Genomic DNA, 26409 nt, shown 5'->3' with positions numbered 1-26409 from the left:
GTATTAGAAATACCATAGATAATAAATGTTGATGATCAGAATTCCTTCAATGAAGATTATTGAAGTTGTAAGACACTTTTCAACAACAGGTCCCAGTCAAGAGAGATTGACTGAGAATTATCATACTGCCTGGTAACCCAATGTGATAGGCAAGGATAGCTCTTTATGTTGCGGCATAGACTACGTTGGGATGATGTCTATCCCCAGTCAGCATGACAGGTGGAGAGTGTAGTGGATACTTTACATCTACTTGTCTATCCAACCTACAGGCAAAAATGTTTCCTCTGCCAGGGAAATCCAGGAGGTGTAGTCGTCCTGCTTCTTCAAGCTGAATGCAAAGCAAAAGTCTTAGATGTACAATCTGGAACCTGAGGATCAATAGGATTTGTTTCCAAGCAAGCAACTTAGTATGGGCTCTTGTGCTTTCCAGTACTTTTGTTTTTACTTTTAGGGCCAAATCAGACATCACACTAAATGCGACACTTGGAATTCTGTCAGTTTTTTTTTTTTAAGTTTAAATAAATAGCAACTGCAGATAGGGAAGGATTTTCACTGGGATCTCAGCATGCAGGAAAGGAAGGTGAACCCTTTCCTCCAAAACAAGAACTGGGTGTCACGGCACAGAAAAGTGAACAAAGAAAATAGAGTAGACCCAGACTGCCCAAGGAAAACATCCTGACATCTTTTGCTTTGCTCGCAGGTTATCTCTATCTGTGTACTGAAAAACCTGTGGATTCCATGACCTTAAAAACACTTCCTCACCAACAGAAGCTACATATCACTTAGAAAGGCAAGTTTCTTCTTCTTTCTGGATTGTAGAGATACTGCACGATATGGTCTCGGTATTTTTCATTGCTTATACTTTGGTTCATCCCATCCCATCACTACACTAGTCCATGATGTATAGTTATAAACTTTTAGGACACTTTTTTTGGGTCAGTTTCTACTTCATGTTGTTGGTTAGCTCTTCTGTGCTGAGGCACCTAGTTCATGCTTTATATTTAGGTAAGTACTTCCTTTTGCATTACTGACGTCTTTCCTCCACTACCATAGTCCTAACAATAACTGCCTTTCTATTTGACTTATATCCCACCTGTACAGGAGCTCAAGGTGACACACAATGAGTCCATCCTCCTATTTTTCCCCACAGCACCAGTGAGATAGGTGAGAGAGAGTGACAAAGTCACCTACTGAACTTCCAAAGCTGAAACAGGATTAGAACTAAAGTTCTAGTTGATCACTTTGACCACCATACCACACTGACTCTCTGGCTCAGATTTGGACCAGGAAGATTTTCAACACAATCAAAACAGCTTCAATTAATACTCCTTCTCTCCAAGCACTATGGTATTAAAAACAAAATGAAGCACCCTGTTCTTTCCACACACCTTCTTTCTCCTCCTTCAACATCTAGTCTTGTTTGGTCATTAGAGCTAGAAATATTGGCTGGAGCTGAAGGTAGTTCAAATCTAGCATCATCTTGAAGGGCCCTAGATTCCATATCTTTGTTCCTAGGAGCACAAAATAATTAGGACTGGAATATTATTAAGGACATGTTACGCTTACACATCAGTTGAAAACCCCTCTCTAATGTATACAGTTACCATAATAACAACAACACAGTACAATATTCTGTACTATGTATTTTAACTATCATCACCATCATCACCACCACCCAAATTTAACTTTAGTAAATTTTACTGATCTTGTATCATCGTTAATACATTTAAAAAATGAAAGAGCAAAATCTTTAAAGTATTCCATTATCCCTCAAACTCTTGTAAAGTGAATGTTTATTTAATTTTTCATAAATATGCACAACATGATGGCAGACAGTTGAGACTATTATCAATCGGATGTTTTAACATTTCTAAGAAAGTAATTATTTTCTACAGTGATCCTATTGCTATTAAAACTAGGACATCTCAAGAAAATGTCAGTCCCTAACAAAAACATGTTGCTAAAAACATGTTCCTAAAAAAATCATTCTGCCTGTTATGTGGTTGCCAAAGATGCAATATAAAACAAACAAACAAACAAACAAAACAAAATAAAACCTTAAATGTCTGAGAAGCACAGAGGTATTAGTGCCTTCAGTTCACATGTGAAAACTCACGGCAGTAGAATCATGCTAAATGAATCAGACCTTGTGACCAAATATATTTTCAAAACAGCCAGTGCTCAAATAAGCCTATGTATCACACAGACATAAATTCAGACAAAAGGAGGGTTCTACCTAGGGCAACATTTGCCATTAAAAAAGCCTGGAAGAGCCCAACGTGGCCTTATTGCCATCTCACTCAATAAAAAAATGTACCCTTCCAAGTTTTTCATCCTTGGATTTACTTTTTAATTCAAATATTGGGATGTGTGTGTGTGTGTGTGTGTGTGTGTGTAGGGGGGTGGTATGTTGAGTTTCTATTTTTTCTCATTCAGTTCCTCCCTCCTCGTTTGTATCTCTCTTGTTTTGTATTTTTATCATTCACCAAAAGATAGTATTGCTGAAAGCAAGGCTCACTTGATCTAACACCTCATAAAACAGGCATTGTCAGCTGGGAGTGTAGCCAACAAGCTTATGAAAAACTGGGTGAAATTTGATTTTTGAAGCACTAACAAAGAAATTACTTTTCCTTCATCTCCTTGTGTTTTTCCCCCCCTTCTTCATCCCTCCAAAGTAATGGTTATGAAAAAAAATTTATTGCTCCTACTTTGCATTTTGGATTTAATGCTTTATCATTTGGATGCAAGCTGAAATATTGCTATTAACCTCCAAATATTCCACAGATAAGTGCCCCATTACTATTAATTAAGAATGATAGGAGTTGTAGTCCAAATGTGTATCAAGCTACATCAGGATGGCAGAGGCTAATGTAAAATGTTCATGTCACTTCTGCTTCTTTTCACTGTGTTGCCTTGGTTTTATATGTTTTAGAGCTTCTATTATTGTATTAATGTTGATCATAGATATTTTAAAGATTGTACATTCCTGTAAAAAAGGTAACAATCCTATGGGATTGCAGTGGGGGATAGATGGATAGGAGGGAAAGAGAGTCTTCATTGATCACCCCCACCCCCCATGGAGAGATGTATTGTAAGGTGATCTTGCCACACAATAGATTTAGAGTACAACTAAAGGGTAATGTGATTTACTGTTACAGAATTCATACTTTGGCTTCAAATGCTGAAATATAAATTTACCTTAAAACCTAACACTCCTTCTATGCTCATCAGTGCTCTATTGTGAGATAAATCCATTTTACTTTGGGCTTAGTAATATATGCTATTATTATAATATACTGTATATCAACAATAATTTGACCAGAATATTCATTATTTAACAATACAGTATGCACATCTATAGAAGCCTTCCCTAACATGGTGCCTTACAAATGTCCTCGACTTTCCAGCCACTATGGCCAAATTGCTATAAATTATGGAAGCTGAAGTCCAACACATCTGGAGACCACCAGGTTAGGGAAGGCTAATCTACAGGACTTTGCAAATTTGAATTGTGTACGTGAACCTATTTGTGAGGCCTTCTGCTGAAGTGAGCCATTAAAAGCCTGTCTTAGTGGTTAAATGTAACCTAAGAAACCACACTTACTGTAACTCTATTTGTTTTACATTCTGCTTTCCAGGAGCTCCATTTCTCCCTACCTTTCAGTTCTGAGATTTGGTCACAAAAGGACTAAACTGGCACTGCTACATGAGCTAAAGCATGGTTAAATGCTACATGTAGCAAAACCCTCAAGTGCAGCTTTTCTAACTTTGGCCTTCAGCAGCAGACAGTTCAAAAAACATCTGAGACCTGCCCAAATGAAAGGTGTTCCTGGCTGCAGAGTGGGTTTTAGACTTATTCATACAGTGTATTTGAAGGATTTTCCAAACTGGAGGGAACTAATTTACTCTGGCTAGGGGAAGAAAGTCTGTTCTTGTAGTGTCTTCCGTACTGCTGCTTTCCAGATTATGAATCTTTCAAGGGCAATAACTATTAGACTGCTATGGACAGCTTTGGACATTGGATTAAAAAAACCCTGGGCAATATTAGACAAGCTGTTTCAATAAAACCAATCCAAAATTGGTTTTGGCTGCTTCAGTGGGCAATTTTCTTTATGCTGGTATAATGAAATGAGCCTCGGATGGAAAGGAAAAGAAGAAGGTTAAGTTTGAGGGAGGGGGCGGGAGACGGGCTTCTTCCAAAGGCATTCTGAGTTAAAAAGTTGCATAGCAAACATTTATGAATGACCTCGGACCAAGGCCCAATAAAATCTCTCCCACACAGTCAGTTGCTTACACATGCAGGACTTTGGCACTTGCAGATGGCCGCACCCCTTTCCTTTCATTGGCTGCTTGTTATAGGAACATAGGAAGTTGTTTCACACTGAGTCAAACCCTTCATTCATGCAGCTCATTATAGGGGTCAACAGCATGGCATAGGGTCCGGTTATTTGAGGGACTGCCTATCTCCTGTGGTATCTGCCCGGCCAATTTGAGCTGACAGGGTTGGCGTGCTCCGGGTTCTTTTGATTAATCCAGTGTTGTCCAAACTTGGTCACTTTAAGATGAGTGGACTTCAACTCCCAGAATTCCCCAGCCAGCCATGCTGGCTGGGGAATTCTGGGAGTTGAAGTCCACTCATCTTAAAGTGACCAAGTTTGGACAACACTGGATTAAGTAAGCAATGTCATCTATCAGGATCTAGGAAATGCACCTTCTCTGTTGCAGCACCTGCCCTCAAGAATGAAGTTCCCTGACTTCTGTGTGGCTTCTACCCTGTTGGCATTCTGGAGGAATACAAAGATCTGTTGTTCTCCCAGACCCTGGACTAGGGTAGTTGGTGCTCCCTTTGCTGGGTTGGTGGGATGTTTTGGTGTCTGCTGAGTTCCCCATCTTGTTCTTTTTTCTTCTTTTTCTTTTGTTCCAGTTGGTTTTGTCATCTCTTGTTTCCATTATATTGTTTTTAGAGTCAGGTGGCATCAAACTGAACAAACAAACCTTTTCAGGTGCTGGATACCATTTTGCACAAAAGGGTGGGCACAGAAAATAAGTAGACAAGCAAACAAATGCCAATGTTTCATGAGATTTTTGCATTTATACCTCAGATGGAAATCCAACACCTCACAAAATTTGGCACTCATGTGAAATTTGGAACATTTGACAACATTTATTTAAAAAGTATATATCTGTATTTAATTTTGAAATTCTGTGGGGATATTATAGGCACCCATCTTGGGGATTTTGTGGGCACTTTGGCACTTGAAGTTGTTACACTGCAAAGCCATAGCCAACATAGATTAACAAGAGTTTTCCAAAGTTTCAAAGTGGACTCCTTCTCAAGAATTGAATCTGGTACAAAGCACATGTTTTGTTCCTGCATTAAGGGTTACTTCTAAAATTGTCTCAAAATGCTCTTGCTTGAAGGTTTTTTTCAAAAGGGGGAAACTAAAAAACATCGTAAGATTGTGATGTGAACCAAGGCATTTATATTCCAATTTATTTATTTGACCTGACCTTTCTATTCGGTCCATTCAGATGCAGTGTTTCTCAACCTTGGCAACTTTAAGATGTATGGACTTCAACTCCCAGAATTTTGGGAGTTGAAGTCCATACATCTTAAAGTTGCCAAAGTTGAGAAACATGTTATACTGCAACTACTAGGTTTAAAAAGAACATAACAACAGAAAACAATATAATGATAATGGTGCTGAACAACAAGGGTAGATCCCACACTTAACATCTCCCAAATGCTCTCTCCCAGAGTCAGGTTGATACCTCCTTGCAAGTAACTCATCTAGGAGGGGTTGGTATATATGCAAGTTATTCCATAAGAAGGGCACCATTATTGGTTCTAGAGAGAATGTTTACCTTCAATATTCACAGTGACAAAGTATTTGTTTAGTCCTTTACTAGCAAAGATTATGGAGACATGGAGTTGATTACGGAGTTGATAGGCCCTCATATGTTTTTGCACTGTGCACACACAGTATGATCTCTCTATCTAAATTTGTACTTTTAGTTACCATATATGACACTGGGGATAAGGGGGTTAAACCATATACATTATGAAGAACAGCAAACTGGATATATATGCAAATTGCTCATTTCAAATTATTTCCATGTTCCTTATAAAATGGCACTTTGCTGGCCATTCAGGGGCTGGGTTTCTATTTCATGACTGCAAGAAAAAGCACATCTTTCAGTGAACAGCATGCAAACTGAGTCCAGAAATAACCTTTCTGTTCTACAGCAGCTGGCACAGATAGGTGTTAAGACTGATTTTACACTTATGATCGCAGTGATTGCAGTGACACAAGCACCATAAGTTTTTCAAACTGACAGCTTACCAACTCTATAGCAACTTGGACCCTAGTTCTTGTAAATTTCCAACCCTTTGGTAGTCAGAACTACTTTTTACGGTCAATTCACATTTGTCCCCTAATTTTCACATTCCCAGAAATCATTCAAAGGAAGAATGTTGAAATAAAAAAGGTATTTAAATCTATGTTTTCATCTACTCTGCAGTAGATCTGCCACATGTCTGTAACTTTGCCCCAACTTTTAAAACCTGAGTGTCCCAGTTTCAAAGTGCAAAGGCAGAGAGAAAACAGAGGTTTTCAAAGAAAGTCTCCAAGTGCAAAAGCTCTGGTTGGACAGTCCAGATAGCTTAAAACACCTGCAGGAGACTTGCTGCTTGCCAAAGTCCTAACACAAAGCACAAATACAATTCTGTTCTTTGGGGCTTGGAAGTTTTGAATATACTTAGGTTCTGTTTTTGGCCTCACTGGTTTATAAGGAAGAGTACATGTTTTACTTAAAATACATAAATTAAACCAATAGAGAATGAAATGATTCACCGTATCAGTGCAGCAAAAGAATCTGAGCAAGCAGTTGTTCAGGGCAAATTCTAATCTTGACTCCACCTGCAAAGGTTTTGAGAGCTATAGGCCCAGGAAGGGGATTTTCCATCCTTTGTGATTCTCTTTCCTAGGTTAGTATCCACTGTATTTCCAGGAACATCTAATGATAGTAGTAGCTACATCATTAGATAAATAGAGCCTTTACTTGTTGGAAGGCAGACCTCTTTATTCAGCTCCATTATAACAGTTTAGATCCAGGTAGAAAGATGCCACACTGTAACTCATACACTACTTTAATCAATGTCTAATTGCTGATCTCCAATAAAATTGAAATGCTCTAAGCATTTCAAGATAATCCAGGGCTGATCAGCATTTCTTCCTTGCCCCAGTACAAGAAAAGCCAGTCTACTCTTTTGAGAGGGCTGGAGTAGATGAATCCATCCTCCACCTGCCCCTAGCCTGCTGGGGAGGCAACTTCCCCCTGAGTTTTCTGGCTCCTCATAAGGCAGTGTTGTCCAAACCTGGCCACTTGAAGATGAGTGGACTTCAACTCCCAGAATTCCCCAGCCAGCATGGCTGGCTGGGGAATTCTGGGAGTTGAAGTCCACTCATCTTCAAGTGGCCAGGTTTGGACAACACTGTCATAAGGAGTCAGGCTTTTCCCTCTCTGCTGGCACAAGCAGGCAACCCAGTCTGTGTTTCATTCCCTCTTAGGCAAACACCTCCATTCTGGTTGGCTGCTATATGCTCTGGTGGGCACGTCTCCCCAAATCAATGAATCAATCAATCAATCAATCAATCAATGAATCAATCAATCAATCAATCACTGCTCTTTGCTTTTGATGGCAATTTCATCCTGGCTGCCTGCCCTGAAATGCTCTTTCTTTCTTTTTTTAATTTTTAACTGGGTGAAACTGACAAGAGTTCTGCCATGTTTCCCCTTCTAGCTCAAGTGACTGGAAGAACTGTTGTTTTCCTCCCTCCAATCCTCAGAAGACATGCCCACAGAACAGAAAGCCATTGGTGCTTGCTTTCCTGGCCTAGATGGGAGTGGAAAAGAAGAGGGGGAATCCATTAATTGGGGCCATAATAACTGATTTAGGAGAACACTGTGGCCAGAATGAAAGAAAACATTTCTTAAGCTGGCTTCATTTCCAGCTGATTCACTCATGGAAGACGAGGAACTGAAGATTGCAGTGCAAAAAAGTCCCCAGAACACCAACTTACTCCAGGTTTTTTTTTTAAAAGCTATATCCAGCCTGTCCTGCATAAATGGATGGATGGATGGATGGATGGATGGATGGAGCCTTTTGGAGTAGGCTGGATCACCCTTCTCCAGCCTTATTATCTTATTAATGGATAACACAGTGTAGGAGCTGATTCTTTTAAATATTTGAATTTCTGGTTAGGCAATGGAGTAAACAAGCTGTTAGCACTGTCAGGAGTACAGAACCTAATAATTCACAGGCAACAGAAAAAAAGAGTCAGATGCCATACTAAGGTGCATACAAAGAGGTCAAATAAAGTTGAGGCATCAAACAGAGTCTATTATCCAAAAGACAAGGACTAAAGTCAGGGTGGAGGTCAAGAGCCAGAGGTTGAATGAATTAAGTAAGTCAGAAGCATGGCAAGGTATAGTGACATTATTTCCAGCCTTGTCTGTTACAAACTAAAAGCTTGTAAAGCCAGAACTCATAAAATTCCATCCAGGCTTCCATTATTAGCCATTAGGCTATTCGAAAGGAATAAGTCAAATCCTACAACTGAGGAAGCTTTACTTACAAGTAGACCAATTCATTAGTTACATCTGCATCCCTGAGTATGAATCCTCCACCTCCTCTGTTCCCTAGAATTTGATTTTTTCTGCCAATTTAGGTAAGAACTATAGATATTTGGTTGAAGTCACCATGACATGATATATGCCACTGCACCTTCACATAAATGATGTGAATTATGTAATTTGCATCAGTTGCATCATGACGTGAATGACATCCGCTCTGACACACATGATTTCACTTGCCCCCTCCTGCAGATGTCCACAATGAAAGGTTCTCTGCCTTATGGGATTCTAAGCTGAGACCCGTGCCTTTGTAGCTGCTGGTTTTGGGTTCAGAGAAAGCACACGGTACATCTAGAGGTGCATATTAACCTTCAGAAGAGGACCATCCAGAGAAGATATGCCTTCAAATAAAATATAGTATTTCCTTTCTTAATTGTTTTGATCCTGAAACTATTTTAACTGTTTCAGGTACATGCTTCATATTTTATATTTTTGACTATAAAGAGTCTATAGGATTTAAAAAAATTAATAAGCAATATACAAATGATACAAATAAAGTAAATAAGTAGATAAATTACTAAAAATATAATGTTTAAATATCTAGTTGCTCTCGTTGGATGCTGTCAGGTATTTGGGGTATCTTCTTGTTTTTATTCTAAAATATTCTTGTTATAGCTCACTTTAAAGTATTACAAGATGAGATGAGGTACACAGAATCTTTCAAATAGACCCAAAGTTACTCAAACCTGGAATTAGAGCTGAGCGAAATTGTTTGGATTTGAAAAAAACATACTAACAAAATACTTGGAAATAGATAAGCAATAAGGCTAGAAATAATTCAGAAAAGTGGCTTCAGAGCATATGGGAGCCCAAATATAGCGCCTCTTTGCAACTCTTTAAAGCTGCTGCATCTTTTCCACAATCACATGGCTGCCCTCTGCAGCTATCACACAACCCCAGGAAAAGACACGGATGGTTTAAAAACTTGCAAGTACAGTAGGCGCTACCTTTTGTACCCCCAGTTTGGAATTGAACAAATGGAAAATGTAAAGAATAAAGGTCTACCTTTTTTAAATGCTGCTTTATTGTAGAATTGTCTCGGTCTATGACCTTCCTCATTTCTTGACTTCCCAGGTACATGATGTTTGCTGCAGAAATAAGACACACAGGGATGCACATCAGAAAACAGAACTTATACAGGAAGCTATGTTTGGTTACAATCTTCAAATTTTGACTGATTGAGGGACTATTCTCCCAGTTTCATAAAAATGTCTCCAATTGGCAGTCAATCCACTGCTTATTAACAATGATCTAGCTAACTATGCATTTATCCACCGGTCCATCCATCCATCTTATATAGCCACCAATCTATCAGAAGGAACTCTGGGTGATGAACAAAATAAGAATACAATACAATAAATTGACCATTTAAAACTATAAACAATGTTGAGGCCCTGACAAAACTCACTTCCATCCACCTCTACCCCCCAGTGCCAGCTCTATCAACCTCCTGGCCCCAGTATCTGGGGGAAAACCAGGTCTTCACTGTTTTCCTGAAGGTCCACGGGGCCTTCCCTCAAAGCCAGGATGGGGACGGGAGGAAGGCATCAATGAATAAAAGCTATAGTACCTATACAGTGCAAGAGCACAGAATTTAATTGAAGGTTTAAAGAGGAAAAATCCTATAGACATGCAGAGTTCAATTGGTGTTTGTTAGCCATGTTCATCCTGTGGCTGGCAGATCAGAAACTGATTTTGGGTTTTTTGCCTTGCAACTGACAAGTCATGGTTTTGAGCTAAAGTATCCTACATGGTTTGGTTTGGGCCCTAACTGTTCCCTGACCCCTTTATAGCTAAAAACCATGGGGGCTATCATCCAGAAACCCATATTTGAACTACAATGTTACTTCAAAAGATGGTTTTCATGCCTACTCCACAATTACGGAGCACTGTCAAAATCCAAATGAAATACCTTTTCAAAATATTAGAAAACTCTCTCTTTAGCTATCAGGATTAAGCAGATATGCACTACTTAAAGGAAACATCATCATTTAAAGAGTTGAGGATGAAATTATAATCTGGGGAAACTCAAAATAAAATCCAGTTTGATGAACTCAAAGTCTTTTAAGTTAAGCCTGACCCAAACTCCCTCCAATTCAGGCCCAACTGAATCAGGTTAATCCTGCCCCTACTGCTCACAAGCTCTTTTCTACTGCTGTCCACCTTTTTCCTATATAATACCTCTTAACTTGAGACATGAAAGAACCCAGGTAATTAAGCACAGACTTACTAGTTTCTATTATACTCCTAAGAATGTTTTAAAGCATTTCAATGTTGTCTTTTTTTTAAAAAAAGCATGAACTATTTTGATTAACAACAGATATGTAACTCTTAATTAAAACATTTATGAAAAAAGTGAATTACACAAAATTACTTGATATTAGCATTTTTCTTGATCAGTAAACTAGCAAGGGCCAACTCTGTTTCAGAACATCTAGGAGTTCTAATGGATGTTTCCTCTGAGCAGTCTTTTGCTTGAAAATAATAACTAGTGGAAGATTGCAAAGCAGAGGCATGGACTTCTCTCAACAGGCAGAGCAAAAGGAAATAACAATTGGACTGCTCCTTACCAATGACCTCAAAACATTAAATGGGCAAATTCCTGCAGCACTTTAAGGAAGCGGCAACAAATGACATTGAGGTAGAAGAGACAACAGAGTTGGATATCAAAATACTGTAATAACTTTCCATATGCCTTGATATCGATGTACTTGCAAGCTCAATTTAAAATTAAAATTAGATCCAAGTTTTAAAGCCAAATTATTTGACAGTTCACCATACAGCCAAGTTCCTGGAATGATCCCATCCATTCCTATCAGCTGGCCTGCATAGATTGGATTTCAATGGCTCTTATCCCATAGTAAATTTGTATGGGATTAGTAAATATATAGGGCACAGGAATATTATACATTGGTGAAGGAATGAGACACAACTGCCTAGAGTTACTGATGCATCCAGAGCTATGCAGTTCAGAGAATCCAGAGTGTAAAGTTGATCATTTTGTTCACTGTGCATCTTTTATTCTGCCCGAGGCGTATTTCCAAAGGAAGGCTGGTAGAAGGACAAAGAAGTTTTGGATCTGGTGGACCCATAACTGACCATATTTTGCCTCTATAGATTTTCCTTCGAGGTCTAGTGCTAATGGTAAGTTTCTAGCCCTCAAACTTTCTACCAAAGTAATCAGGCTTCCATGGTGATTATGTTAGGCCACCAGCACAGCTCTTCACTGATGGAGCAGTTCTCCCCTTCTATTTATCTATCATATTTATAACCTGCTTCTTCTCAATAAATCCAGCCTGTGGCAGCTAACAACATAAAATAAAAAGCATCATTTTATTAAAACCACAAAGCACAATATAAAATCCATAATTGTTGACAATATTAAAATTGCAGCAAAAATAGCTTCAAACAATTAAAATCCAAAAGCTGTACATAAAAACAAAAGACCTAAAAGAGGAAAGGTAGAGGTCTAGAGTTTTAAGAGTATTCCCTTAGTCCAGGATTTCTGAAGCTTAGCAGCTTTAAGATGTGTGGACTTCAACTCCCAGAATTCCCCAGCCAGCTTGGTAGCTAGGGAATTCTGAGAGCTGAAGTCCACACAGCTTAAGGTTGCTAAGGTTGAGAAACCCTGCCTTAATCTAATAAAGCATACTAGTTTGTTCTAAATCTGAAAGCTGCACATTTTTTTAAATTAAAAAGTTATAATCTGTATTGCTTTACAAAAGAATTCAAAGCAATTTGGAACATGAATCTTCTCAACTTGGCAACTTTAAGATGTGTAGCTGGCTGGGGAATTCTGGGAGTTGAAGTCCACAGATCTTAACATTGCTATGATTTAGAAACACTGTTTTAGAGTAATAACCAAAATCCCTCCAGTGACAGCAACACTAGCAGCTCCAACCGACCCAACTAACACCCACCGCAAATGCAGCAATGGCAGGAGAAAGTCCTGAGACAATCTTGCATGCTGCTAGAGCTATCTGAAAACACAATGACTGAAGAAGTGTTGTGTGGGTCAGGATCGGCGACAACAGCTATAACGTTATTACTATTAACCCAGTAGAAGAGAACAATGAACCAGGCAACTCACCCTGCCATTTTAAACGGAGAATGCCTATGAAGGTGCTATTGTTCTGGACAGTAGAGGAGGCAATAGAAAAAGAGTAGAAATCAGTAGTTTTTTCTTTGTTCCTAGGTCAGCTCTAATGCGCTTAGGTGTAGAAAAAATTGCCCTCTATAATCCTATGAATGACCCCTCTTTTTGATGTGGAGGGTGAGATGGTGCCTCCCTCCCTTTTCTCCCTTTCCCCATCTGGGATGATTAAGCATTGGTGTCCTTTTAGTCATGTGCCTTTGCTAAACAGAGGCTGCTAACTGTGCCCAAACATGCTTGATTTATTTATGATGGTGCAACCCTGAAGGGACTCAGAATCAAGGACCAAGGAAAGAAAAGAGGGCTTTATATCACTGGTAGCTCTTTAACCTAACATGTCACAACCAGTGCTTAATATCCTCACCAGCTAAATTAATAGCACCCCCTTTACAGGGCTTAATGATCAAAATCAATCAAGCTTCTTTCAGTCTTTAGAACTATTTGACATTGATTCAATCAACCACCAATTGTCAGACAAAAATACCTGCGCATACAGCGCTGAAGTTCAAAACCATTCATATAGTCGTATTATGGAAAGAAAACAAAACAATGCAGGACTGTACAAAAGATGAACTGTGCTTTGAAACAATAATCTGCAACAGTCTTAGGGCCTTTGGGTTCTGCTTGATTAACTCCCACTATCTCAAGGAACATTTGGAGAATATCAAGGAGCAGTAAAATGTGTAGTATTTTATTTTTTAATGTGCCTCTATAATAAGATATTTGACCATTAGGATGTCACTGAACTACAGATTGCTTCATTCCTCGCTACTGGAAGTCCTGCTGGGTGTTGTAGTTCAACAAGATATGGTGGACATATGTTCCCCAGCCCTGCTTAGAAGCAAATATATTAATGGAATGGTTTTTCTGTCTTTCTTCAACTCACATTATTGTTTGAAGGGCAAACAAAGCATCTATTATATATCAATTACATTCCTCAAGGATTGCAACCTATGAAAGGAAAGTTAAAATTTGCCAGCAGATATTATTCTGTATACATACATTGGTGCAAGCAAGCAATTGCTATTTCTCTTCCTCTGGGAGAAGCGGTAAACCTCATTCCATCTGCACAGAGATTCATCCAGCAGTTTAATCTATAATCCAAACCAGCTTGCACAGTCCACTGTTATCTCAGTCACGGTGCACATGCTACTCCCTGGAAGTTTTCGTCTGATTACTGCAAACTCCAAATGCTAACTGGTTGCTGATTTGGAGTAGAAAAAATTGCCTCAGCATATAAGTTTCACTAAAAATTTGCATTAGAAGTTGAACGGTCATAATGAGCTTGCGGCCATGTATGCTGAAAGTTAGAAACTTCTCGGTTAACTAAAAACAAACAAACAAATGCTATCAAACTAACTTAGGAATATAGGAAAGTTCAGCATGACAGCCGTAACTCAGTTAAATATAAAAGTGGATATAAGTTAGGGGATAAAAATAAAGGAAGTTTAATACCACTCCTCTTATTAACTCTTGCATCACACAAAGCACCACCATGTTGAAAACAGAACCATAGATGAAGAAACAAACAAGCCATATCCAGTTGTTGAATAAGCAACTGGGAACTTCTATGGTCACATGGCAATGTGACAAGCATAAATGATTAAAAACCAAACAACAATAGAATAATCAGACAATAATCCATGCAACCAAGGGCCAGGATCAAGAAAAACACCCCCAATTTGCCAGAGCACCAACAATAAGGGAGAGATTGTACCACTGATACAAACTGAAGCTACAGGAATAGAATAATGCAGCAATCTGAAGATACACACACACATACACACACAACTAAGCATCTTTTCCAGCTAAGATTACAAAGGTAGCCCCAGTCTTGCATATTCTCTAATTCAACTTCAGAGACATGCAATTCGCATCTTAATTACCAAAATCAAAACTGTCTTCTGCGAAACCCTGGGATTCCACGAGAACTTTTTGCAAGACTACCGTTACTCCTATGAGGCCAAAACAGATGAATAGGGAAGATACATTTGGGAAATAGCTCTTTTATTGTATCATTGAGCATCAGTTCTGTCCAGATGATTTTATTTAAGTTATTGTAAACCGGTTGTTGTGATGTGGAAGAACAGATATAAGTGGAGGGTTCAATAAAAGCAAATTAAATTATGGTAGTAATACAACTGACAGCTTCCTAGGAGAAAAGTATCCCAGTTACCCTGAGGTAAGTATTATGGATGCTGCAAAGAAAAATAGCAGACTTCTCAAAACTGAAGGCAAGAGTAAAAATGCTGTTCTTCTCCCCTTTCTCCTTTCTTCTGAAATAGTGGAAGATGTAGAAGCTAGAAGTAGGAAGAAGGTAGATTCATTCAGGTACAATTTAATGAATATTCAGCTAAATTAGATTCAGATAAATTATCACAAGGCGGAAATGAGATGTAACTCACATCAACAAGAACTGGAACAACAGGTAGCTTGAATAAGGATCAACTGTTGCCCAAATTGTATAGTTGGGTCTGTACAGAACTAGTAAATAAACAGCTCTGAAGCTACAGATGGAAGAAATTGAATGTTTAAATGATTTATAACACTGAAGAGAGTGTTGTATGCTTAAATCTTTCTGCATTCAGAAAACTAGCATGTGGGAAGGCTAGACTCCTTTTTGTCAAGCTTACTTTCCACAAACAGGGATTTCTCTCATATCTACCTTAAAAATATGCCATGGGAAACAATGAATATTTATTGATTATTCACTAGCCATGCTGCTAGTTTTTCAAAGCAGTGACAATGCTACAGTCCAAATGGGCAAGTCAGATTATGAAATGGTATGTGGGAATGACCTTGGGAGGCAGGAGGAAGTGCCACAGGCTAGACAGCCATCATACAAAGGTATCTCAGTCCACAGAAGGAAAAGGGGCATGGGAAGCATCTCAGAAGGGACCATCCCTAGTTCTCTAGAAAGGGTATGGATGGGAGAGAAGAGGTGCTTCCAGACTTGCAACATTCTGTTACTGTAACCTTACAATAAAGGTAGTGTTAGTACTTATGGTTGGTGCTTCTTGTTTGACCTACATGGAAGGGCTGACAGATTACAACAACAGCTGCAACAAAATCAAAACTGATTGCATCCTAATTTATACAGAAAAAATACCAAAGGACCCTGTTCCTAAGCCTGAAAAACAAGCATGTTATATTATCAAACCACAATGTATTCCAAAAGCTAGCAGTGGGCTATTCTACCTTCTTCATCCAAGCCAGACATACTATACACTCTTCCCAAATCAAACCTCCTAATCTGTGCCCCATTTTCAGCAGTACTGAATCACCCACTTATAGACTGACACAGAATACTGCAAAATGTCACCAACCTTTCATTGGTAAAGTAGTTTCCTGGGTGGTTGGTAAATAATGCTATATCAAAACTCACAAGGATATCAATTTCATTATCATCCACTCTCAGTGTTTTTATTTATAAATTCCCCTCTCACCCCTATGGCTGGTACGTGTCTTCCTCACTCGGGTCCTCTTCCAGAGGCCTGGGAGTTTGAGGGTTCTGTGCAGTATCTTAGCTGTTCCTAGCCCTGCCCTCTTCTGGACAGAGAGCTCTGAGGTTGTTCCTGGGATCTGTTGGAGCCCCTCTCCCAGCTTAGGAGTCACGGCCCCGAGTGCTCCTACCACCACTGGGACCACTTTGGCCTTTACTTTCCACATCCTCTCTAGTTCCTCCTTCAGGCCCTGGTACTTCTCCAGCTTCCCATGCTCCTTCTTCCTGATGTTGCTGTCACTTGGCACTGCTACATCTATCACTACCACTGTCTTCTGGTCTTTGTCTACTACCACAATGTCTGGTTGACTGGCCAGTACCTGCCTGTCTGTCCGGATCTGGAAGTCCCACAGGATCTTAGCCCTGTTATTCTCCACAATCTTCTGTGGAATCTCCCATCTGGACTTGGGAGGGTCTAGGCCATACACTGTGCAGATGTTCCTGTACACAATGCCAGCTATTTGGTTGTGCCGTTCAGTGTATGCTGTTCCTGCCTGCATCTTACACCCTGCCACTATGTGTTGGAGTGTCTCTGAGGCCTCTTTGCACAATCTGCACCTTGGGTCCTGTCTAGTGTGGTAGACCCCTGCTTCTATGGATCTGGTGTTTAGTGCCTGTTCTTGTGCTGCTATGATCAGTGCCTCAGTGCTGTCTTTTAGTCCAGCCCTTTCCAGCCACTGGTAAGATTTCTGAATGTCAGCCATCTCAGCTCTGTTGATGGTACATCCCATGCAGGGGCTTGTCTTGCCATGGTATTTCCTCCACTTGAACTTCCTCCCATGTCAGCTGCTGCCTGAGGCATTCTCTCAGCAGCTCATCTTTGGGTGCCATCTTACTGATGTACTCCTGGATACTCCGGGTTTCGTCCAGGACAGTGGCTTTGACACTCATCAGACCCCGCCCGCCCTCTTTGCGGCTGGTGTGCAATCTCTGACTGTTGGACTTGGGGTGGAAACCTCCGTACAATGTGAGGGGCTTCCGGGACTTCACATCGGCAGCTTCCATGTCCTCCTTTGGCCAGCTCACTATACAGACAGGGTTTCTGATGACTGGCAGGGCGTACATGTCGATGGCATGGATCTTTATATATATAATTTTATTAAAGAATTTTAAAAGGAAGACAAATAATATATACAAACTAATATAACGTAAAAGAAAAAGAAAATCAAAGAGAAAGCTAAAAGTGAAAGAAATGGAAAAAATAAAAAGAATAGAAAAGAAAAAAGATACAAAGAAGTAGCTTCTGATCTTCTTTACAGCAGTTATAACTACAATTATAAATTTACCTATGGTTACAACATAACTTCTTTCTATAATCTATCCTGTCTAATCATCAAAACCATCCACTCTCTGTTTTTTAAAGATATGAATGAAATGCACAGTGTTTATGACAGTCGATGGCAATGTGGCATTCTGGTGAATTTTGATTCAGCAATCATTTACCAACATTCTACTGAAAGGGTTGTTGTCCTTGATCCATCAAATATGCATAAGGATTATATGAAGATACTGCACACCTGGTAAAATTCTGTCTGAATACCCTTTATTTCCAATGGAATGGAGAAAATTATAAATAGAAATCTTGAGCAGCCATGGGAGCGCTATCGTCACCAGCTGCTGCCAATAACTTTACGGAAGGCTGGGTGGGGAGCTTTAAAATCCAACCACCAACAGGCAATGTACTGGCTTAGATATATTTAAGATTCTTTCAGTGCCTTGGAGCATGGAAAAGAGGCACTGGTGAATTTCTAAATCATAACATTCACCATAGAAGTCTGCCATTTTGGGATGTTCTAAGGAAGCAAGGTAATGATGGTTCTAAAGTAAAAGTAAAATGTAGATGGTATATGTAGAGAGAAGTTTATTGAAAATCATCTAAGGAAACGAAGAGATTCAGAGGTTCAGCTATCTCCCAATGTACCTATATTTGCTGCTTCTCCTCTCAAGGTTGCAGTGGATCTCACTAAGTCAGCCTAGTCATGAAGCTCCATGTGGCTTCCCCATGGCAGCTGACCTCTTTCTTCATAGGGATTTGCTTTGGCCAGTGATGGAGGGAGTCTCCTCATTTGCATCACTTGGCTCACGCTGGTTGCTCCAATCTGCATGGCTCTTTTACTATCTCACTGGAGGGGCCTCCCAATCACTCTGCAACTACTGCCTGCAGACCCTCACAATGCTCAGAGTGAGACCACTCACAGCGAGCCCTTGCAGGCAGCACTAGCATTCAGTTATGCAATGCAGAGATCACTATGAGTGGTCTAGAGGTAGCACCAGCATCCAGTGGTGGTGGCTGAGTGGCTCCTTCACTAAGGCTGTGGAGGGAAAAGGATAGTCCCCCAACCAATTCTCACAGACTCAAATTCTCCTTCTTCATAGTTTAGTTTTCTGTGGCTTTACACTGGAACAGAACCTATGCAAATAATGAGGACCACTAGCATATATTGCCCTCAATATCATATGTAGCATGCCTCCTGATTCTAGCTTCTGTGGAACATGAACAGAAGGCACTATTACACTCTTGCCCTTCTCATGAGCTAGCTTTCCTCAAGCACCTGGCTATCCTGAACTCTGATCTAAATGGGCCCTTTGTCTGATCTAGCTTGGCTGTTATATTTTTTGTGACTTGTAGAAAACTCAAACTGAGCTTTGTCTGATACTTCATCTGAGCTTTACAAAACCCTAAACCAAGTCCTTTGGCCTGTTAAGAGTTTATTGCTTACCAAAGATGCAGTCAGTGTCCTACTGTAGCTTGATGACTTGAGACAAGATCAGTATACCCTTCTACTCCATTGTCTTCCTACTAAATATAGGTACCAAAATGGAAATTCTAACCTACTTTTCTTGCAGCAAAGACAGCAACAATGGTAAACTGGGTCTTATTGAAACATTCTGATGCTTCAGCATTCTGGATAACCTGCTTGTTCTACTTGTAGGGCAATTCCTAAAGCCAATTCAGGTGAATAAAGCTTTGAACGTAGAATTATGCTACCACTGATATTATGAACAGGTAGGTATACAATAGGTCCTCAAAATGCAGAAAAGTTCAAATCAGTGTATGCTTCTTTCAGGATTAATTCTCTTGGTGAATCATTCTATCATTCCTTAGTTTTACTACTGAGGAGCTCGGGAGCTGAACTTTTGAAAACAGAAGCCTATTAATTCAGGCATTTTGTTGATTATAGACATGCTACACTGTCAGAAAAGCAGGCCACTTTGATAGTGTTGTAGTCATTGTGGCAAAGAAGTGATCAGATCACACATCAGTTGCCTAAAGCCCTAATCCTATTCCCCTGACCAACAGCTTCATTGCTAGTTGTGGTCAGGGTAGTCCTACCTATTGCCACTTGTTTGGCAGTATGTTTTTTTGTTTTTAATAACAAATTATTTTCAATATCTTCTCCTCACCTCTCTTTCCTTTCCGTCTCTTAATGGTACGCTAGGTGAGTCACTCCAAGTGAGCTCTCCTTCAAATGACAACCTCAGGAAGGATGTTAGAAACTCCCAAACTATGCTTCGTGTTTCTTGGAAGTTATGAACAGTTTCACTATCAAAGCATTCACGCTTCATGAGTAATATTTATGATGGAAATAAAACTGACAGCTTTTAATTTGTTTTTTTTAAAAAAACATAATTACGGAAGCTAAACTAAAGCAAGAACTTCTTTCCTTTTCTCACTCAGAGCATCTGTAGAGAAATCAAAGTTCTTATGAGCAATAAAGCAACTTGCTAAATTCCTACCCACCCATCCTTTCTTTCGTTCATTTGGAAAGAGGGTAAATTATAAATGAGGGTCACTCTGACAAATGACTAGGTCTGTAAACATAATAAATCCTTTAAAAGCCATTTGTTTCTCTTCACTAAATTAGCATGAGCATCCCATCCTTAAATAGGGAAAACTTTAGTTCATTTTTAAAAAGAGGAACAAAGCAGATACAGAGTTCCTTTAAACCACAATTAAAGACTGTCTTAGGAAGGTAAGTCCTCAGACAACATTGAGCAAACATTTTAGTCAGGCATCACACAGGAAAACAAACAGTAGGAGAGGAAATGTGAAAATAGTGAAGGTCATTATTCCTTGGTCTGCTTTCCTGGAAGGCAGGTGATAAACTCTAATGTGTTTCCAGAGGTAAGGAAACATTCTTTGAAAATACCTATTATGGAATATAATTCCTTACCTCAATTACAAATGGGCACTGCAACAACTTTGCATGGGCCCAAGCATTCAAGCAATGCTTCTAGGGATGGGGAGTGGGACTCTGACAAGAAAAAAAAAAAAAAAACCTTTGTTTTCATTTAGGCAATCTAATTTATAGACCCTGGACACATGGCTTGGAGAAGACAACTATGTATGCTTATATACAGTATTTTCTCTTTTAGTTTAGGTGTGGCTTGGAGGACAGATAAATATACTGTACTCCATTATTTTAAAATTGCACTCATTAATAACAGGACATTTGCATGGAAAACATGATAAAATAACATAGACATTTCTGTACCTGCTTCTACTGTTATGGTGAAGGTGAGATGATGATGATAAACTAAGTACCTCCTCAGTGCATTTGTCTTTCTAGTGCAAATATATGATATTTTTGCAACTAGTTACATGTCCCGTGTTTAGAAAAAAATTTTGGAGCTCACATTTTTGTGTAGGAGTAGTTGTCATGGCTATAATGTGTTGTCACAACTATAATGTGAACTGCCAACTATAGGCAGTCCTTGCTTAACAACCCTAGATAGGGAGAAATGAGGGGTGGGGGGCTGAAATGCATGTTGCAATCATAAATGTGGGCAGGCTGCCAAGCGCCCAAATTTTGATCACATGTCTGCAGGTGTATTGCAATGGCCATAACTTCAAGGACTAGCCATAACTACCATTCGTTCAGCCCCATCATAACTTTGAACAGTTGCTGAATGAATGGTCATTAAGCAAGGACTATCTGTAATCGTATACAATACAATGCAATACACAATACTGCAGTGGGACGCAGACTGTAAGTGGAATTGAAACCGTGAACCTAGAATGAGACTTATAAAATGCTTGTAATTCAGGGAGAGATAAGGAAATGAAAATGTTGCTAATCTATGATCTTTAACACAAAGTCTTCAGAGTTGGTCTGACAGTAATTAGCAGAATGTATTTCAAATTAAAAACTTTGAGTTAAGGACCGAGTTATTTGCATTTCATAATATGGAATGTTTAATTGACTCTGATTCCATGGTCCAGTTTCTCTATGATCTCCTAATATCTCCAAAATGACTTACCAACTTTTTCATAGAAATGAGCTTCTACAATATCCATAAAGTTAGCAGAAAATTAAGATGATGCATGACAGATTGGTGCATAAACCACACAGAGGAATATATTGGATTATGACTAATGCTAACACAAAAACCACTGGATAACTTTGCAAGGAGAGTTGACTTAATGTGTGTGTGAAAGGACAGATAGGCAGATTTCAAGTATGTTCTTCAAAGTGTAATTTTTTAAAAACACTACTATTGTCGATTTAACTAATCAATAATGGTAGCAATGATAATGCCACTGTAGGATTATGTTTTTTACCTTTAAAAAAAGAATGATCAGAAATCATTCATATAAATGTCAACTTAAAAATGATAGGTTAACTGAAAATCTTGCTTGGATGCTGACAATGTTAAAAAAAAACACTAGATGATGCATTTTGTACCCTAGATTGTTTCATTCTAGCCAGAGTTACTGGCATCTGAAATAGAAAAGCACCAATTCATACCATTCAAATGGCATATAAATATGGGCTAATGTATCTACATAAAATTGATGAATCATTCATTCAACTGCCTTGCCACATCTTCACTGCATATTTTAATGCACATCATGCTAGGCCAAATATATATTAGGGACATAGGAATGACCTGGTTCAAGGGCAGACCAATCACTGATTAAGTGGGCTTAATAATGTCTACACTGTACTTCAAGATTTCTGACATATTTCCCAAGAGTGTTTGGCAGATGCTATTCCAACTCAGTGCTTCCAAGGGTCAAACTAGGAGGAAGGAACAGCTGTAATCTGTGTAGTGCAAGTAAGATAATTTATGTGCATATAAATGAAAAAGGTTTTCCCAATCCTCTCCAACTTTTAGGTAATTATGATGATTTCTACATATTTCTTCTCTTTCCATTTCATACATAATTTTCAATCTCTGTGGTATTTTTTTTTTTAATGCTCAAAGTTTTCTATAGTCATATTTAACTCACTTGTGCTCAGGCATGGAAAGTTTTTGTGAAAAATACAGTTGTGGCATCTGAACCCACTTTACCATTCAATCTTTTCACAAATCTTCCCATCCAGGGTTCTTACCACACATATCGGTAGTCTTTGCTTAGCAATCACAATTGGCACCAGCAACTCCATTGCTAAATGATGTGGTTGCTAAGTGACACATCACATGACCACAGTTTGCAATTTTACTGTCAGCTTCTCCACTGACTCTGCTTGTCAGAAGCCAGTTGTGAAGTGCACAAATGGTGCTCATGTGACTGTGGGATGCTGTGATGGTCGTAACTTCGAGGACTGGTCATAAAGTTACTTTTTCAGTGCTGTCGTAACTTCGAATGATCACTAAACAGGGCAGTCATTAAGCAAGGTCTACCTGTAATTTGTAATGATTTACAATTCAATACATTTCAAAGAGTTATTGTTTCTCCTATACTTCTTCTCATATTAAGCATAGTTTAGCTCAAAACTATATAACTACATTATGGAGAAAATTTATCCATGTGGTCGCTAAGGGTCAACAATGACTTGATGGCACATAATCAATCCAAAAATACAACTACAAGTCCTGACTCCTGCCTAACACAGGATACTTCTTACCCTGGTGCCAGGAACAACTTTCTAGGTGCAATTTACGAGCCCTATCCACTCATTCCGTGTAATGAATCAAAGGTATTACTTAACCTTTGCGTAGCTCCTGGCTTTAAAGCACAACAAAACCTGCTGGATGCATTCAGGCTTTCTAACCTCCCTAGCTCACCAATACACTGATTCTCAGGCTCGCTCGCTCAATGGAGGTGAAAAGGCGGGCAGGGGGAGAGGAGAAAGAAAAAGAAAAAGAAAAAGGTCTTAATCCCTCCTTCCTGTTAGTTATCCACTATTCATCCATCTGGTTGCCAACTATTAAATATGGTTTGTATCCAGTTATGCTCGTTTTGATATAAAATAGGAAGAAAATTGTTTTCCACTTCATTTTTAATAACAATTTCAAATGCTGTTTCCCAAGATAAGAACTTTTTTTTCAATCCCTTCTGCTATTGCCAAGTATCGTAAAATAAACCGTCTTCAGTACTCTTCTGGTCAGTAAACAGATTAAAAAAAACAAGGAAATTCCTCAAGAGAAGCCACAGATTTAAGATTGCAAGGAACGACTGCATGTAAGGAGGGGGCTTGGGGGCTTACTGTGCTTATCTGTATCTTCGCTGTCATCCAGACGTTAACCTTTGACCCAGAAGCCTGCCTCTCTCAAAAAGGCTTGCAGTGTTTGCCCATTATGTAATGTCTGTACTTTTGTGGAAATTTTACAGAAACAAATGGAGGAAGTTTGCCAGTCAAGCTAGTGGATAATAAATCCTGTGCTCTATAGATACAGACCCGTCTGCCCTCACCTTAAATCCGCTACTTACATGCTCAATGGAAAATATGTTTCAGACAGTAAATTTTTAAAAGTCAGAAAAACAAAGCCCCAAACACACTGCATTAGTAATATATGCTGCAAAATAAAGAAAACACATTTCACTTCCTTTTTTGGGGGGGGGGTGCCACTTCATTCGCTAGAAGTTTAATATGCTGAATAAAATGGAGGAAGTCAAGTCTTCCATTTGGAAGTTGGTCAGTATCATTATTTTTCAAAAGGGAAACCTTTGGGGCTTAATAAGATGTAACACCAAGTGGATGAAAGTGTAAAACGATTCTGAGGTAGTTCATCTTCTTGTGGTTTTTTTTTTCCCCCTCCAACCATCACCATTGTGGGGACATCAAGGATTGTGCTGCTGTTGTTAAAAACAGTGTAGGTTACTATAAGATCCTGATATTTGCTATGATTTTCCCCTTTCAGCTGGGTAGGGAGCGGTAGGGGAATCACATCCCTGAGAAGAGGTGGGGGCCAAAACAAGGAGGTGTGATGGAAGGCGTGAGCGGGGAGGATTCTGGAATGGAGCTTCAAGGTCACAGGGAGGGGGAGGAGAGGTTCCAGGGAAGCACCTCCTCAGCCCCCAGCTGGAGTGTGGGAAAGTCAAGAGAAGGAGACTGGCCCCTCCCTGAGGGCATGATGGTCATAGGTGCTATCGTTGGGGGATTACAGTTAGTCTGGCGAGATTCTGTCTATTAGGTGCAAGCTAATAAAGAAGCTGAGCTGATTTCTGGACTGTCTCATGGTGGTTCTTGGGCTGAGCCTGACATCAAGGAGGTAGGGCTGTAACAGGCCCGTGGTATTTTCCATTTTCACCCTGGGGTTGGGGGTAACTCAAACATGTTTTTCTTCTGTTTTTACCTATATTGAGTCTATTTTAGGGTGAGGCTTTTTTATGGCTTTCTGCTTCCAAATAGTGGGAAGGTGTACCTGTTTCCCAGCAATTATGGTTGGAGGAAAGTTGGTTGTCTACCCCAGAACTAGACTCAGTGTACTACAGGAAGCATTTTGGAAGGGACCTGAATTTGCAAACCTTTATGCATTTGAGACATTATGGAGAAAAGAGTTAAAATGGTATTTGAAAATGAGAATGAAAGCTACAGTTAGAACATTTTTTCTTTCCTCTTTTGTTTATACATTAAAACACTGGTCTTCAAACAGAGGTAAACAGCATTATTACTAGTGAAGTTCTCAGTAGGCAAAAGCACAAATCCAAGACTACGTCAGGTGTTCAAGAACTAGCTTTTATAAAGAAAGATGCTTTTTGCTGTTTTCTATGCTCTAGATACCTCTAACATTCTCATATCTTGTTATGTTATACCTGGTATGACTATGGTATGATTATGGTGTTTCCTTTCCCAGGGTAAAATCAATCAACTAATCAATCAGTCATTATAACGCCACTACTCTCTAAGGCAGGTGCTATCATCATTAGAATTAATAAAAATTATAATACATTATTGTGATTTATCATTAACCATAAGATATACATCCAATTTCAACATATATGCATTATTTATTATTTCAATGTATACTTATTTTTTTACCCATAAGGCACTCAAAGTAGTTAACAATGCAAAAAGAAAAAAGGAAATGGGTTAAAAAACAGACTTAATGCCTTTCCTGAAAGTAGAGAGGCAACTAAATGCCACTTCTGAGAGAGTGTTCCCAATTACTTGAGAGTAAGGCAGTAGGATGCCCTATTTTAATATCCATTCCCTAGGAACTCTTTTAATATCAATGTTGATTACTACATATTGCACACACAGTATCTGCCTGGTAACTTTTGAAAATGTAAAATCTGAATAAAGAAATTGACTAGCCAAACCAAGTCCTTAAATGCTGAGAAAATCCTAATTAGCGATGTTGCTATTGATACAGATTATTTATTCAGTACCAACAAATAGAGTCCACCCAAAAACACACACACACACACACACATTTTAATGTCTTCTGGCTGAATACTGAATGATATAATATGAGCCACCATGTTTCCTTTTCTACTTGCTGAGACTTCCTATGTACCTTGAAGCCTACGCTTATTCTGCTGAAACTCTCCCATTCACAACAACATACCCAAGACTTTGCTTGAGGCCACACTCCTTCTAAATGGTGTTTTACTTTCTGAGTCTGATGGAAGCCGGACTGGGCACTTAGTCTTGTTATAATTAGGTTTTCTAAATCTCATTTCCTTTTTAGAGGAGAGAAAACATATTGTTGTGAGTAAGGTCCGGACGTGGTAACAAGTCCCTGGCAGGTTAGCTTGTTCTAGGAAACACATCATTTTAAAGGAAACGTTTACCTTCTCTTCTGCCCTTCATCATGGATTTTATTGCAATTACAGCAATGAGACAGAAACTAATGCCAAAGGTAACACACACACACACACACA

General features: G+C 39.2%; 1 protein-coding gene across 2 annotated transcripts in view; it reads right to left on the bottom strand.

Moving 5' to 3' along the window:
- Positions 1 to 26409, bottom strand: part of LDAH (lipid droplet associated hydrolase) — a 103385-nt gene that overhangs the window by 4171 nt on the left and 72805 nt on the right. The window contains exons 6-7 of one of the 2 annotated variants that reach the window (XR_015795181.1): positions 9703 to 9785; positions 1389 to 1511 (exon numbers count right to left, since the gene is read on the bottom strand). Coding sequence is in view for 1 of the 2 variants with exons in the window: in XM_088135637.1 (XP_087991763.1) it covers positions 9703 to 9785 (83 nt within the window). In the remaining variant the exon portion in view is untranslated. The remainder of the gene's footprint in view (positions 1 to 1388; positions 1512 to 9702; positions 9786 to 26409) is intronic. The other variant, XM_088135637.1, reaches the window with a different exon arrangement.

The sequence above is a fragment of the Python bivittatus genome, unplaced genomic scaffold, assembly GCF_059951505.1.
Source record: "Python bivittatus isolate LINGU-HERP-01145 unplaced genomic scaffold, Pbiv_v1 ctg000020_np1212, whole genome shotgun sequence".
Lineage (NCBI taxonomy): Eukaryota > Metazoa > Chordata > Lepidosauria > Squamata > Pythonidae > Python > Python bivittatus.
Note: the sequence above shows the minus strand (reverse complement) of the source record. Positions and strands in the feature narration are given on the sequence as shown.